The sequence below is a fragment of the Pezoporus flaviventris genome, unplaced genomic scaffold, assembly GCF_033815535.1.
Source record: "Pezoporus flaviventris isolate CSIRO_AGI_PZ_B2104156 unplaced genomic scaffold, CSIRO_AGI_Pfla_v1 ptg000213l, whole genome shotgun sequence".
Taxonomy (NCBI): domain Eukaryota; kingdom Metazoa; phylum Chordata; class Aves; order Psittaciformes; family Psittacidae; genus Pezoporus; species Pezoporus flaviventris.
In genome coordinates, this window is record NW_026892761.1 from 4,210,649 (window position 1) to 4,226,364 (window position 15,716).

The window sequence follows — 15,716 nt, forward strand, 5'->3', positions numbered from 1 at the left end:
GGTCCAAACCAGAGTGAAAGTTGGGCTCTAACAGTGCTGTAACTGAGCCCCCCTGAAAGCAGCATGGTTGCTTTCCTTCAGTGGGGAGGGGCTGGCACCCACCCCAGGAGTCCACAGGGGTCAGCAGAATGTGTGGATACTGCGACCCTTACAGCAATGAACCCCAGTCCCAGTTTCCCTCTGGATGAGAGCTGTGTCTGCAGGACCTTCCTTTCTAATTCCTAGTGTGCTTCTCCTGGCAGCTGCTCCAAAACTGATAGGCAGTAACTAGATAGTCCTCTCTGAGCCTCTGCCTGGTGCCTTGCCCACACTGGGACCAGAATGTATCTCAGTGGTGTTCATGTCTCCTCCATACCCCACAGGTGGACCAGGAGGGAGCAGGCAGATTTCTACCGCACCGTCTCCTCCTTTGGGGTTATCTATGACCAGGAGAAAAAGATCTTTGACTGGACTCAGTTCCGAGCCATCTCTCGACTGGAGAAGAAGACAGATGAAAGCCTGGAGAAGTACTTCTACAGCTTTGTGGCCATGTGCAAGAACGTCTGTGGTCTCCCGCTGTGGAAAGAGGATGGTGAGTGGAAATTTCGTGGTCTGTGGAGGGGTAACAGTAGGTCCACATGGCCATAGGTCAGAAATGGTCCCACTGCTCTTGTGGAGCAGGAGAGCAAGGGAAGGGTTTCAGGGACAGTTGGAGGCAGTCAAGTGCTGCTCCTGGTCCAGCTGCTAAAGTCAAGGCAGTTTGCACCCACCCATCCATTTGGTGGCAAATGAATGGAAGGTGCTGAGGCTGGGAAAAGAAGCCTCAACTGCAAACACTCCCCTTGCTCCGAGTACCTCTCATCGATGTGTATAACGTGGCCTTGGCTTTTCTATCCCTGCTGTAGGTCCCCCAGACCCTGACATCTACGTGGAGCCCATCACGGAGGAGCGTGCTGCCAGGACCCTGTATCGCATCGAGCTGCTGCGGAAGGTGCGCGAGCAAGTGCTCAAGTGTCCGCAGCTCCACGAGCGGCTCAAGCTGTGCCGGCCCAGCCTCTACCTGCCTGTGTGGTGGGAGTGTGGCAAACACGACCGGGACCTGCTCATCGGCACCGCCAAGCACGGCCTGAATCGCACCGACTACTACATCATGAATGACCCCCAGCTGTCTTTTTTAGATGCGTACAGGAACTATGCCCAGAACAAAAGAACGGGGCTCCCAGCCCCAGAAACCCTGTGCTGCCTTTACCAGACTAACTCCAAACTCTACAGTTCCCCTCTGTACAGCCAGGTGGACCGGACCTGTGAGTCCCTGGAGAATGAAGCCGAGGGTCAGATGAAGCTGGAAGCTGTAGACAATACGATGTCCCAGGCTGGGGGCAGTCCGCTGGATGCAAACTGTGAAACCTTCATGTCTAAAGTCCAGGACATCATGTCCAGTAACTATGACGAGAGCTCTTTGCCGGACTCGTTGGTGTGCATGATGTACGACGAGAAGGCCTGTAACAGTGAGCAAAGCTCCCTTGCTCGAGACAGCCCAAGTTGCCCAGATGTTGGAAGCAGCGTTGCTAAACTCTCTGAGGGCAAGCTGGAGGGGGACGAGGATCCATCCAGCTACGATGCTGATGCCATGAGAGAGACTCCCTTCCTAGAGGGTTTGCAGGTGGGCTGTGACCGAATGGACAGTCAGAACGAGGAAGCTGAGCCTTCACCTTCTACCCCCGAAAGCGACCCTTCACAGAGCATCCCAGCAGAGCTCTGTGAAGCCCTGCAGCAGAAGGGAGACCTCACCAGCCCTGCGTCAGTGCTGCCTGAGCACGCTGCCATGGAAGGGGTCATAAGCATGGGGCTCTACAGTCCCACTCTTCGTAACTATGAAATCAAGGTTCCTCCTGAGCAGAGGTTCATCAATCTGCTGCAGGAGAAAGGAATGGAGGCAAAGTCAGGGCCAAGTCAGAGCCACAGCGAGGAAGATGAGGAGGAAGAGGAGGATGATGACAACTCTGAGGCAGCAGCAGATGCTGTAGAAATCTTGAGTGCTCCCAGAACCAGGGCTGGCTGTGACCCTGAGGCCAATGAACTGGGGGGTGAGGAGCAGAGCTCTGGCCTCCGCACACCCGAGGACACTTGCCCAGAAGATGTGAATGGCGAGAGAGAGTCCCTGGGGCTGGGGACACCCGAAGGGCTGGGGGAGCCCGGGACAGAGGGCCGGGAGGACCATGGCTTGGATGAGGAGAGCACCCTGCAGCACTCACCGGGACAGGCTCATGGCCAGGCTTTCAGCCTGCCTGCCCCAATGCTGGGGCGCCCAGGGGCAGAGCACCCCCGTGCTGGGGTGGAAGCCTGGGGCCGAGGGGCTGAGGGGCAGGCAGGCTACAGAGATGCCCTGCACCCTGAGCCCCAGGGGGTGAAGCAAGAAGAGCATGATGGGGAGAAAGCCAGCAGCAGCCAGAGTCAAGGTATGTTCCTAAGAGCTCCCTCTGTTAATCAGTCACCTCTAGGGTGGGAGGGACCTGCTGACCTCCCAGCAGAGCCACAGCCTTGGGGGTGCTGAGCCCCCAGGGGCTCACTCTAGCTGGTGTGACTGGGGAACAAAGGGTTGTGGCTGTGTTTGCCACAGCCACCCACTGTTAGCCCCAGCAGCCCCTCTGCCATGAGCATCCCATGGACCGTAGGACACCCTTCCCTTCCTGGCACAGGACAGTGCCTGAAAGCACTTGCTTTCAGAAAAGAAAGCTGCCTGTGGGAGCCTGTGGTATGGGGATGGTGGCCACTGCAGCAGAGTCCCCCCAGACTCAGCCCTTCCTGAGCAGTGCGGGCTGCCTGCCATGAGCCAGGGCTGATGCATTTCTTGGTGGCTGGCTGGGAAAAGGGACCCTTGTGGAGCCAGCTGGGTGCTGGGGTGGGAAAGGGTGAAGAGTTGCTCTTGCCTCAGTAGGGCAAGAGAGGCAGGGTGGTGATGATCTCTGTTCTCTGTTGGTCCCTCAGATGGTTCAGAGAAGTACATGGAGGAAGAGAGCAAGAGTTCTGCTTCTGTCCTGCCCGGGGAGATTGATGACCTTCAGGATGCCCGGGCACCGACCATAGCCCAGCTGCTGCAGGAGAAGACACTTTACTCCTTCTCTGAGTGGCCTAAAGTGAGTTTAAAATTAACACTGTGTGTCTTGCAAGTGTTACTGCGTGGTCCTGGCCAGCAGCAGCTCACACACCTCCAGCTCTGCCTCCTGGTCCTCCCCATACGTCTCCCCATGGATGCTCTAACAGGGGTGCTCTTCCCAAGAACCCATTTGGGACATGCCTTCCCCAAAGCAGTTTTCTGCCAGGCTGAGGTCATGTCAACTGAGTTTGTCTTTAATCCTGAGTCACTCATTCAGATCCTAGCCTGCCACCATCCAATTCTGTTTGCAGGACCGTGTGATCATCAACCGCATAGACAACATCTGCCATGCCATCCTGAAGGGCAAGTGGCCTTCCTCCAGCCAGCAGTTTGAGACACCGACCCTGCTGACAGCTCCAGCGGTACCCAGCAATGCCGGCAGCAGGAACAGTTTTGCTGAGTCAGAAGCCTCTGACCCCAGCTTCAATAATGGGGTGTTAATCTCACAGGTACAAAAGGTATGGGGGGGGCATTGGGCAGGGACAGGCTTGGGACTTTGGGGTGAAGAATTGCCTAGAAATGGTCAAGAGTTTTCCAAGAGGGATCTGGGTTCTCCCTGCCTTTTGGTGCCACTTGCGCTGTATAACACGTGGCTTGAGCCACTTGGTCCTCTTCATTGGGAGCTCCTGGTAAGCTTCCTGTGCTCTCAGTCCCCTGTGAGCCCTGCTTCCCTCCTGGGAAGACAGCTGTTCTGTAGCTGTAGAAGTGCTTCCAGAGTCAGTGCCAGAGCCCACAGCATGATCAGGGGAAAAAGGAGACACTGCCCTGGTGTCCCAAAACAGTAGGTGCACAAGAAGGCACTGCCACATTAATCACCAGCTCCCATCTCCTCTTGCTGTTGGACACCATGAAAAGAGAAGCTGCTGGCCTGGAACCCAGCCTGGAGCACCCAGGGTTCCAGCACTGTAGGGGATCAAAGTGTATGTGAGGGTGTTCCTGCACCATCCCCACAGAGGGAAAGAGAGGTTGATGTGCCCAGGGAAGGGCATCCTTCAGGGTTTCTGCAGAGGCAGAAGAGCCTGACTTAGCTCAGTGTTAAGAGCTGTGATCCCTGGGCAGTGTGTGAGCAGCTGTAACCATCTTTGTGGCTTTGATACACACAGGAAGGCTTCCTGACCCCTGCCTTTGCAAAGGATGAGCGGAAGCACAGGAGGCCCTATGAATTTGAGATGGAGAGAGATGCCAAACAGAGGAGCTTGGAGCAGCTGACAGCAGCCCATGTTCATCCACCCATTGTGCTGAATGGCTGGCGCGACACAGCAGTGGACTTGTCCAGAGCCTCTGACGGGTCCCCGGGGAACTCCTCTCCTTTCCCCCTGAATACAAACATGACCAAGCTGGGGACTGTGAACACCCTTCAGGGTTCCCTGGGCATGGACTTGTCTGGCATCCTCCAGGCAGGGTTAATCCATCCTGTCACGGGACAAATAGTGAATGGCAGCCTCCGGAGAGATGATGCTGCCATGAGGAGGAGACGGGGCAGGAGAAAAAATGTAGAAGGGATGGACCTCATCTTCTTGAAGGAGAGGCCTCTTCCAACCAGGCTGCAGGTGGGTTGATGCTCCCCCCTTCTCACATGGATTCAGCACGATTTGTCTCATAGTCCAGTGCTCCCCTACAAGCTCTGCTGCCCACAACAGTGCAGGACTTCCTCCAGGACAGCTTGGCTTGTGCTGGAGCAGGCAGGAGCAGATATCAGTTCAGGGAGGAAGGGAAGTTTTCCTTCTGCCTTGCAGCACTCTGGAGTGTTTGAGTCCTGCTAAGTGTTACCAAAAGCAGCTGCCCCACTTCAGGGAGTGTCTAGGATTAGAGAACATGAGGAAGGGTCCTTGACTGCATTGGACATATGGCCAAGAGCCTGCTGTGTCCTTTCCCCTTCTACTCTGGGATCCGCTCAAAGAAGAATGGGGCTCTGGGTGCAAGACCAGTCCCTCTAGACCAATTTTAGAAGTGATCTGGTTGGTCTTCCTGGTGATTAGGGTGTTTCAAGGTGAGTTTAGAAGCATCTCCCAGTTCTCTTTGCCTTTCATGCCACCAGTGCTGGGGACAGAGCGCAAGTGTAATGTGGTGGTGATGCTTGAAGGAACAGGTGCTGGGGAATACGTGGATTAATCTATGTGACAGGAGCAGATCTCTTCTTATTGGGTCTGTGTGCATCACCACATGCTGCTGATGGGCTCCCTCTGCTCTTCCCTCCACACCAGGATGTTCAGGAAGACCAGCCGCAGCCCCCTCAGAACAGTCCCCTCCCCGATGGGCCGGTTGCTGCTACCTCAACTCCACAGCCAGTCCCAGCTGCAGGCAGCCAAGCAGAGAAGGCTGTCCCGAATAAGAGTCTCCTCGACTGGCTCCGTCAGCAGTCCGACTACACACTCGAAGTTCCTGGCTTTGGCACAGTAAGGGTGGCCCTCGGTGGCACGTGTGTGTGTGTCTGTCCTGTGTGCTGCCCTGTGCGTTAGCTCTTCTGTGGTTGTCCTAAGTTCAGGGCTTTTTCCCTATACCGTGGCTCGTGGTGTTCATCAGGGCTGTCTGCAGGACTTTACTGCAGTGAAAGGCACTTGCTGAGCTGCATTATTCTGCCCCACCTCCAATGCATCCATCTGCCTAATACACTATTAGGCCAGTGTCTTCCAGAAGTGCCAAGGTGGGGAGAAAAATGGCAAGAGAGATTTGGGATGCTCAAGGTCTGTCGGCGTTGCTCCCTCTGCCTCATTTTAGGCAGTGCTGTTGTATTAAACAAGGTTCCCAGACAAAAGGAAACTTCTTCATATTAAAAACTGGACTGAGTGGCTGTGTTGCTGGCTGCAAAGGTTGCATGGCTGTGGGTGCTGTAAGAAAGTGGGGTGCAAAGTCTGTCTGGTTCTTCTTATTGTTTCATAAGCATCTGCCTCTTGGTTTTATAGGTTGGTTTGCTCCAGGTTTCAGCTTATTTAGCCTATTAGACCATGTGGTAGGCAGAGTACACGCTGTAAAACAGAGTAGGAACTGTAATAATACATAAAAGACTGCATCTTGGTCCTGGAGGATTGTATGCCTGAGGCAGGGATTCCCTGAAGCTTGGAGTACATGCAAGCCTGTAGTGATTTGGAGCTCATTAGAGATAAGAGATGAGGAGACCAGTGTTTGCTCGGGCAGAATGGCCCTTGCTTTTCAAAGTCTGGAGACATGGGCAGCTCTGTGCCCAAGGCCAGGCTCCCAGGAGCACTGCAAGGAGGAGTCAGATGGTGGTGGTGCATTTCCATCATCCTGCCTTCCATGGGGACTTAGTGGAGCTCACCCAGTCTGGCTGTGCTACTGGTGAACCTCTTGTCCCCAGCAAGGCCTTAGTGTCGTCTCTCCAGGTGGGATTGATTGGAAGCTGCTCTGGGGCACTGCAGCAGCTCAGCTTGTTGAAGGACAGACCACGCTCGGGGGCTTTTCTTTGACTCTCAGGAATGAGAGCCTGCAGTAGTTCATTATAATGCCTCATTCCCACAGGCGCGTTGATGCTGGGACTCAGTGTAGGTAGGGGATATGCAACAACTCAGCTCTAACTCTGTACATTGTGGTCCTGAAGGGCTCTGATCCCAAAGAGACACGGTGCAGCCTCTCTGCTGTGGGAACAGCTGAAATAGGAGTAAACCAAAGAACAGATGAGCAGATGTCAGACTGACACGAGATGGCACACGCAGACCTATTCTCTCTTTCTTTCCTAGCTGTGGTTAGCGCTGTGTTTACAGATGCACATATATCAATTGGCAGTTGTAGGACTGGAGGGGAATTAGAAAGGGCTGGAGCAGTCCAAGTGGGGTACACAAAAACCCCTTTACATGTACAAAAATCCATAGTGCTCATTTGGGAGCTGGCCCTGTGGCAGAGACCAGCCTGTGCCGCTTCCGCTGCTCCCGGCCAAGGCTGCAGGGACCCTCTGTCCCTCAGGAGCTCATCCATGCTGCAGTCCTGCAGGGCTTGTGGCCGCCCAGGCTCATGAAGCCATCCAGTCTCATTAACGTTGTCTTGTTTGCACTCCAGAGTTTTTCAGACAAGCCCAAGCAGAGGAGGCAACGCTGCAAGGACCCCAGCAAATTGGACATTAGCTCACTCTCGGGAGAGGAGCGGGTGCCTGTGGTACATAAGGGTACCGGACGGCGGGTAAGCGAAGGCCTGTTCTGTGCTCTGCCCTTGGTAACTTGCGATGCTTAGCACACCCTGAGCTCACCTGGGGGAGATTAATCCAGAGGAGCCTATGGAAAGGACAAGCACGTCACTGATCTACACTGTCCTGTGATGTGTGTGCCCAAGGGGACACAAACCTGAACAATGAGTGACTTTCTGCGTAAAGGGAAGTCTTGAGCGTTCACCCTTGCCAGGGCACACAGACCCCGCAGTGGCAAAGGGATTCAGCCTTTGGCTTTAAAGCCACCATCAGCACAGCCCTGGCTGGTGCTTTGTGTTCCAGATTTGATTGTTCCCCTTGGATTCACTGCAGTACGCTACAAATTGTAATACTGCCATGCAGATATCTTTAGTTTGTTCCTCCTTACGAGGTGCAGGCAGAGCACACCAATACCCACCCAAGGGCTGCACATGCAGGAAGTGGAGGGTTTAAAGGGCTTTTTCTTGCTTACTGAGCAAAGAGCATGGATTTACTTGTCTGCCGTTTACTCCCCAGTGCACTGATGCTCGCCTCTCTGAATGAGAAGGGATGTTCAGGGATACTTTCCACCAAATTTAGTTCTTAAACACGCCCAGGACTGCAGTAGGTCAGAAGGTGATGTGACGTTAATCACATCTAAACCCAAAACTAAAGAGTGAGGCAGAAAGAGGCTGTTCCAGCCATGTCTGTGTTCCCCTCTGTTACACCCATAATGGCCGTTGGAGACCTGGGTGAATGGGTGGGTTTGTCTGGCTCTGAGCGTGTCTTTTAGAGAAGCTCTGCCCCCATCACTTGCTCATGGGGAGGACGATGGGATGGGCCACAGAGGCTGAACTTGCCCTCTCTCCCTTGAACAGTGTGTCTGGAGGCAGCAGGCGCATACCGAGTCCTGCAAAGATGTGTAGCAAGGGAAGAGCCTCTCCCCCAGCCAAATTGCAGCCCAAAACAAGGAGCTAGGGGAAGTGTAATCATATTTCTTGTATTATTTTACATAACTCTTTCTGCAATAGAGGTCATCCTTGTGCTGTGTTTTATAGTTAGGGGGAGCCACGGCACCAGCATTGAAGGAATTGCCAAGGTGGCTTGATGCAAACTTGGAGTATGCTGTTGCAGCTGACTGGGCTGACATTGTTAAGCTTTCAGTAAGTTAGAGCTTTTGGAGAAATCTGTATCATGTCATCTTTTCTTTCCCCTCCCCATCCCCACAACCTTTCTCCAGTGAGGAGCTGGGAGCTGGGAGGGGAGAGCTGCAGGGCCGGCAGCACCGGGACCACTCGCATGGCAGAGAGGGAGGTTGGGCACTTGCCGCAGCTCAACAGCGTGGCCAGAGGATGGAGGAGAGCAGGGGTTCAATGCCCTGGGAACGGGGCTCAGCACCACAGGGTGGCTGTCCAGAAAGGCTCGGGATGCTTAGCAATAGCAGGGGCAATAGAAATGTCCCAGGAGCAGTAATGCGGGTGCTGGATGTCAGGGAGTGGACAAAACACATCCTCATGGGTCAAATTTTCAAAACTACCCTCAGCAAAGGCTTTTCACCAGCTCCTGCAAACTGCCTGTGCAGCCCTGGGCCTGGTCACCAGGCCTGAAGGCTCAGGCATTGGCAGGGAGAGGGGCAGGATGAAGATGAGCCTCGCCGCGTTCATTCACGCTGTTTGTCACGCCAGTCCCTGCCCCAGTGTGTGGCAGAGGAGGAAGAGGAGAGATGTCCCCTCCGGCACATGGCTGTTGCTGGATCTCCCTTCCCCACCCTGCAGGCTGGCCTTACCCAGACTTTTCCCTGTGCTCCCTCTCTCCTGTTCCCTGGTTTTGGGGCTGCCGTGGTTTGTGTGATGCCCTTGCAGGGGGATGGAAGGGGAATCAATTGGCTTACGAGGTTTGTACTGCTCTCAAAATCACTTTTAATTAGCGCTGGAGATTTGGCATGGTCTGTCCCACTCCCCAGGGAACAGCTCCCCGTCCAGGCAGCTGGACTTGTGTGAGCTGGCAGCTCTTCCTCACCCTCATTCACAGGGAATGGTCTGTTTGCTGATAGGAATAGCTGTGTGCCTGGCCACCACCCCGGGCACCCGCTGCATGCCCGTGAGCATTCGCACCCCTGAGCCCCATCCGCACTTTGCTTCGGGCGAGTGCAGTGTGCATCCATCCCGGCACATGCATGCAGAGGGACATCCGGCTGCTCTGGATGCTTGGGCAGGCAGGAGCATGGGGTTGGCTGCCCCATGGAGCCCAGGCACAGTGGTGGCCACATGCTGGTTCTCCCATGTGCCAGTGGGAGCAGAGCAGAAGATTCTCCCTCTTTGGGCAGTAGACGTGCAGCCTGCAGGGTCATCCGATTCCAGGCTCTGCACTGCAGGTGTCAATGGGAACTACTTTTCCTACCTAAATCTATTATTGGAAATGGCTCAAAGAACGGCAGTGTTGAAACTCAAGGGAGCCACAAAGGGAAATGTCTAAATGTGTGTGATAAGAATGCTGAAAATGGAGTTTGAAGCTGCTCTGTGTTACTGGACAGTCTCGCCTGGTTGTGGCCGCTGGGTTTTGTTGCTGCCTCTGAATGCTCAGAATAACCTTCCTGGTGTCTCAGGCAAGCTCTGGCTGGGACCTCCTCAGACAGCATGACGCCTCTCTGCGAGTCATCCCATGCAGCTTTGCTGTACTGCAGAGCATTGAAAATTTGGCCCTTCACATCTAAAAGACAGGATTGTTGACCTGTTGCTGAAGCCCTGATTAAAGCTGGGAAGGGAGCTAAGCTGCCCCAGCACTTCTCATGCTGCAAGCAGCTGATGCTGAGGCCTCGGCTGAAAATACCGGGTACAAATGTGCTTCCTCCTTTCCTCCCTGTGCACTTTAATGGTGCAGTATCACACCAGGGCAGAGCGAGGGTGTTTTGCAGCATTTGGCAGCATCCCTTGGGGTAAAGTTGTGTGTGCCTCTCAAATTCCATGTCATGTAGGCAAATACTTCTGTGCTGACACCATCTGGGGTGCAGATGCAAGCACAGAGAAGCCAGGCTTCCTTTGGTGCCGTAATAACCATCAGGTCTTTTCTGTTGTGTGTGTTTCGTTCTCAGGGCTACTTGCCGGAAAGCAAGTTCAATCGCATCCTGACCGAGCCTGTGCTCCGGGACACGGGGCCCCGCCGCAGGGGGAGAAGGCCCCGAAGCGACCTCATTAAAGGCCCTGGCGTCGTAGCAGATTCTTCCTCTGGAATGGGACCATTGTTCATGAACGGACTGATTGCTGGGATGGATCTGGTAGGACTTCAGAACATGAGAAACATGCAAGGGATCCCCCTGACTGGGCTGGTTGGGTTTCCTGCTGGATTTGCAGCAGTGCCTGCCGGCGAGGACGTGAAGAGCACCCTGAGTATGTTGCCCATGATGCTGCCGGGCATGGCTACTGTGCCCCAGATGTTTGGCGTTGGAGGACTCCTCAACCCCCCCATGACAACTACTTGTACTGCGACCGCTCCGACTTCGTTAACAAGCACAACGAAAAGTGGTACAGCCAACGCAGAGAAAGCTTCTGAGGATAAACCGAGTAGCCAGGATGTGAAAAAAGAAACTCTCTCGGAAGAGAAGCCTGGTCCTAGTTCGTTTTCTAATCAGACAGAATCCGCAATAACTACCAGTAGTCCTGTAGCTTTTAACCCGTTCCTTATCCCAGGGATGTCTCCTGGACTGATCTATCCCTCGATGTTTCTTTCCCCTGGCATCGGCATGGCGCTGCCCGGCATACAGCAGACCAGGCACTCGGAGGCAGCCAACCTGGAAAGCCAGAAACGGAAGAGAAAGAAAGCGAAAGGGGAGACGGCAAACCCAGAGCCAGAGACTGTCCCACTGCCGGAGAAGGAAGCTGCAAACAGTCAAAACTGTACGGAGCAGACACCACCGTCCTCGGCAGAGAAGGAGCAGGAGGGACCAGCGGAGCCGGAGCGCGAAGCGGCTCGCGATCCCAATTAGAACTTTTTGTTTCTCAATGAAAAAAAAACACAAAAAGATTGTGGCTTGTGAGTTTCTTATCCCATAAACTCTTTGTTACTTCCCCTCCCGCCCCGCCTTCATAAACCTGTGTTTCCATGAGTAATATTATCTACCTAATTCCCTGTCAGAAAAAAAGAAACCTCTGGTGACATACTACATGTTAATAGTTGCAGGGTCTTGCCACTTTATTAGATAAACAGTGTTGTCTAGCTAGTATGGGAGGCACCGAATTCTCATTCTGTTTTTCCAGTCGTTCATCCCAGCCGACGATAGCAAATCCAGTACTCGGTCACACACAGCCCCCCCCCTTCCCCCCGAAATTGCTCACTCCTTTGAGAAGAAAAAGCAGCAAAAGAAAAGTCTTTACCTCTTGGTCTACACGCAGACAAGGGTATTTCTGTCTACAGCGACACTGAACGAAAAAGCCTGTATTTGGGGGTAAAAAGCACAGCTATAGTAAGTGCTAATGTGTATTTTTTTGATTTAAAGTATTTCCCTATTTTATCATGGTTACTAGAATAGTAGTATAGACAGAAGTATATAACTAATGATTGAAAATGCATATATTCATTTCTTTGAAAGGAAAAAAAATAAGCATAACTGGTAGTGATCTAATTTCTTTATCATGCCCCCACCTCAAAGGTTTGGAGACAAACTGCAGCGAGTGAAAATAATGACCTAGACATTCTTTTGTACTTCTTAAAACCAAAGTTTGGTTTTGCATTAAGTGGAGTTTAGTTGCCCTTTCCTCGAGAGCTCCAAGAACTTTTCAGCTTGAGCTGGAAAGGTTTTGCACATCTTGCATGACTTTTTTGGGATTACTGTACCTGTAGCTACCGGTTTCTTCATCGTTCTGCTCGTCTTCAGTTCTCCTCTATGGCGTTAGTTCTCATCTATGGCATTAGAAGTGCTGTAAAGGTGTTTTTTTTCCAGCCGTGAACAGGCCACACTGATTTTAATGCTCGTATATGAACATTATATATACGTTGGTGGAGGCTTTCTGAGTTTTTATATTTCCCACTCCTTACCCTAGAAGCAACGTCCCTTCAGCAGACGAGGAGCAGGCTGTAGGCCAGCTTTCCTCTGTGGGGAGTCCTCTAAGGACTGTCGAGACTTCCATAGCTCAAGTTTCTTCTTTTCTAGCATTAGACTGTGAAGAGATGACCTTGGCTTCTTCTTTCCATTCCGTTTGCTGTTGAACAGTATTTCCTAGTCCCCCCGCCCTCCACTGGCAAATGATTATGTCTGCATTTTAAACGGACAGATTTTAATGCCGTCAGCCCCCCGCAGCTCTGGGTACTGAGACTCTGCCACAAGCAACTTCTCCTTCCCCTTCACTCCTCGTGTAGTTCTTCTTTCACTTGGGCTTGTTCCTATTTGCAGCTCATGGTTTGAGACTTGAAACAAAGCCGCAGTGGTGCAGCGTGAGATGAAAGGCAGGCTGGTGAGGGAGTTGGGAGTGTGCTAGTAATCGGTTCCACACTTGGTTGTCACAATTTACTGTATTTTTTACTTATTTTCTGTTACAGTTTTGCTAATTTATCAGATGGTCCAAATGTTTTGACATAACTATTTCAGTTTGCATTATTTATTTATGATGCTTTTTGTCATTGTCTTTTATACATTTGGGATTATAAATTATGTACATGTTAAAATTAGCATCTCAAAGAAGTCTGTTACCCATGGTCTAAAAAGCATTTGGTTTCTATTTTCACGGAATTTATTCCCAGTTTTCTGGATTGGATGATTTTAAGTATGTAACCAATCATAATGCAACCCCCCCACACCCCCCTGATAATTAAATGTGTTCTATTTAATAACATCCTTGTAGCATAGATACTGTATCACTATCGACAGATTTCTTAGAAATGCTGCTATCTCTATTTAACTAACATTTTGTTCAGTTTTGCCTCCAGTGGAAGCAGAAAGGGTTTTTTCAGCTGTTAAATCCAAAATCAATATAATTTATTTATGTAAAAAAAAAATAATCACAATTGATATATTTTTGAACCTTTTAAGTACTAACTTTCTTTTTATTCAGTAGAAGAACATGTACTTGCCCTAAATCCTTAAAATACAAATGCTATAAAACTTCATATATCTTCAAAGCCTTACTGTGAATGGATACAGCAATCTCTTCAGAGTCCATTTCTTGTTACGGGATGGTTTTCCCAGGGTTACACGCGTTAAGGAACAGGGTTTAAAGTGACATTTATTTAATTAGCCAGCATGCTCTATACCTTGTTCTTCCTTATCAGACATGTATGCTACGTCTCTGGGTGTTCAGGCTTCTCTTTGACTGCTGCTTTGTGACCCTTTCGCAACCTGATATACTCTGTGGATTATTTAGACTGTAAGGCCTAAGTGGCTTCTTCTTCTTTTCCATCATTTCCAAAACCAAATGCCAAATCCTCACCGGTTTTCATGGCTACTCACACAAAACATAACATCCTTCACCAAATGTGCTAACAAAATAAACTGTCTGTGCTCTTGAACATGGATAAAAAGAGAAAAAAAACAAGGTTTAAAAGTCAGATTTTTATTTTTTTAATTTAGTGACTAGATGATGCTTATCTGTCAGACTTGGCAGAGCCTTGCTACAGATGTATATAATCTTTTTTCCAGCAAATATATGTGAATGTTTAATTCACCTGACTCAGTGATAAACGTGACTTGCCTTTTTCTCAGCACGAATCCATTGAGCAGCTGTTGAACCCAGTGGAATTCTTCCATTCTCGTGCATGTGAGATGTGATTTGCTCCAGGGAAGGGCTGTTTGCAGCTGGCTCATGGCTTTCCCTGCCATGGAATGAGGTTATACGGGGATAATCTCCTTCTGCGGCCAGCAGCACTCACTCACCCAGCACTGGGGGGGTTAACTCAATGTGTGTGGGGTCAGTCACTGCCCACCGTGGGCTGTTTGACCAATGGAGCAGCACAAGCTCCACCACGGAGCACAACAGCTCTACTGACCTGCTTCATCTGGATGATGGGCAGAGGACCAGGGACCAGGCATGAGACTCCTCCCCATGCCAGTTAGTCCTGGCACTTAGGTGGCACCTCGCAGCAGAAGAGGTGCTCAGTTCCTCCATGCCTTGTAAAATCCTAAGAGGTGCCAAATAAATGCTTGTCATAAGCAAGGATCTCGTGCTCTAGAAGAGTAGGTGTTAATTCGGGTTTTGAGATGAATAAATGCATGCACAGGAAAAGCTTTAAGCTCCAGGAAAAAAGGCACAGAGGGAAAAACAAGGGTCTTTGCTTGCTCCTCCTGCCCTTGCCTGAATACCTTGTTCTGGCATTTTGCTGCTGCTTTTATTTGGACGGAGGAGCAGGAAAGTACTGGCAGAAGAGACATCTTGGATGGGGACAGAGGAGGCAAAACGATGGTGTGAACTCTCCAGTTCTTCAGACTCCCTTTAAGTTCACTGCAGCCTTCCCCCCCAGCATCGGGAATGCAGGCTATCTGCTCGATGGATCTGCAGCCCCAGGTACAGAGGAGCAGTTGTGCTGGTGTTGATGTGCTGTGTCTCATCAGAGGAGTGTGTTGCCCACTTTCTAGTAGGAGGTGAGTGGACCTGGTGGTGGAGGATGGGCATGGTGGGCACAGCTCGCTCTGGGTTTTGCTTTGCAGGATAGAGGTGCCTTTAACGTGAGTGACTGAAACATCCTGGAGCTGCTCATCTCTGCACTCCTGTCCCTGATTTTCATCTCAGGACGCAGGCAAGTATCATCCCATATTTAGGCAGAATCTGTCATTCTCTTTATGGACACCGATCTTTCACGGGGGAGCAGATGCACAAAAAACAAAGCTTGAGTCCCTCCAAGGAGTGCACATCTTTGTTCCTGAAGGAGTAACTATGCGTGGGGCTTGCTCTGCCATGTTTCTGCCCCACCACCTTCCAACAGCTGAGAGAAGGTGGAACACCCGCAGCAGCAGCACCTGACCCAAACAGAACCATTAGGTGGTGGTTGAAGTGCCCTCTAAGACACGCTGGATGGGGCTTGGAGCAAGCTGCTCTAGCGGAAGGTGTCCCTGCCCGTGGCAGGGGTCGGAACTGGGTGAGCTTTAAGGTCCCTTCCAACCCAAACCAGGCTCTGTGGTCAGGCTGGAACCACCTCCCCTGCCTGCGCTGTGGGCCCCGGCTCTCACAGCCTCTTCGAGGGGCTGCAGGAGCTGCCCCGGCCCGTGGGGACGGTGCCCACACGCGTTCCAGGCACAACCTCGGCGCTCTCGAAGCGCTCCCGCCACCAGCACCGCGTGGACGCCCTTAGGCCGGGCCTGATGCCGCGAGATCCGCCCCTCGCGATGCCTCGGAGCGAGCTCCCGGCCGAGCCAACACAAGCGTGCGCGACGGCAGAGCGCGAGCACCCGCGGGGCCGCTCCGCGACACCGGCGACACCCCACGACAGGCGACACCCACGACAGGGACACCGCGCCACAGGGGCGAGGCCCCGCCCCTCTCC

General features: G+C 52.0%; 1 protein-coding gene across 11 annotated transcripts in view; it reads left to right on the forward strand.

Annotated features, from left to right (window-relative positions):
* CHD6 (chromodomain helicase DNA binding protein 6) overlaps positions 1-13,908 on the forward strand; it is a 69,803-nt gene extending 55,895 nt beyond the window's left edge. For 6 of the 11 annotated variants that reach the window (XM_061441787.1, XM_061441792.1, XM_061441794.1 and 3 more), the window contains 9 exons: positions 363-571; positions 885-2,438; positions 2,968-3,116; positions 3,388-3,594; positions 4,240-4,686; positions 5,341-5,532; positions 7,148-7,267; positions 8,309-8,413; positions 10,342-13,908. In XM_061441787.1, the coding sequence (XP_061297771.1) occupies positions 363-571; positions 885-2,438; positions 2,968-3,116; positions 3,388-3,594; positions 4,240-4,686; positions 5,341-5,532; positions 7,148-7,267; positions 8,309-8,413; positions 10,342-11,232 (3,874 nt within the window). In that variant the 3' untranslated portion in view covers positions 11,233-13,908. The remainder of the gene's footprint in view (positions 1-362; positions 572-884; positions 2,439-2,967; positions 3,117-3,387; positions 3,595-4,239; positions 4,687-5,340; positions 5,533-7,147; positions 7,268-8,308; positions 8,414-10,341) is intronic. The other 5 variants (XM_061441795.1, XM_061441798.1, XM_061441791.1 and 2 more) reach the window with 4 other exon arrangements.
* The last annotated feature ends 1,808 nt before the right edge of the window (positions 13,909-15,716 follow it).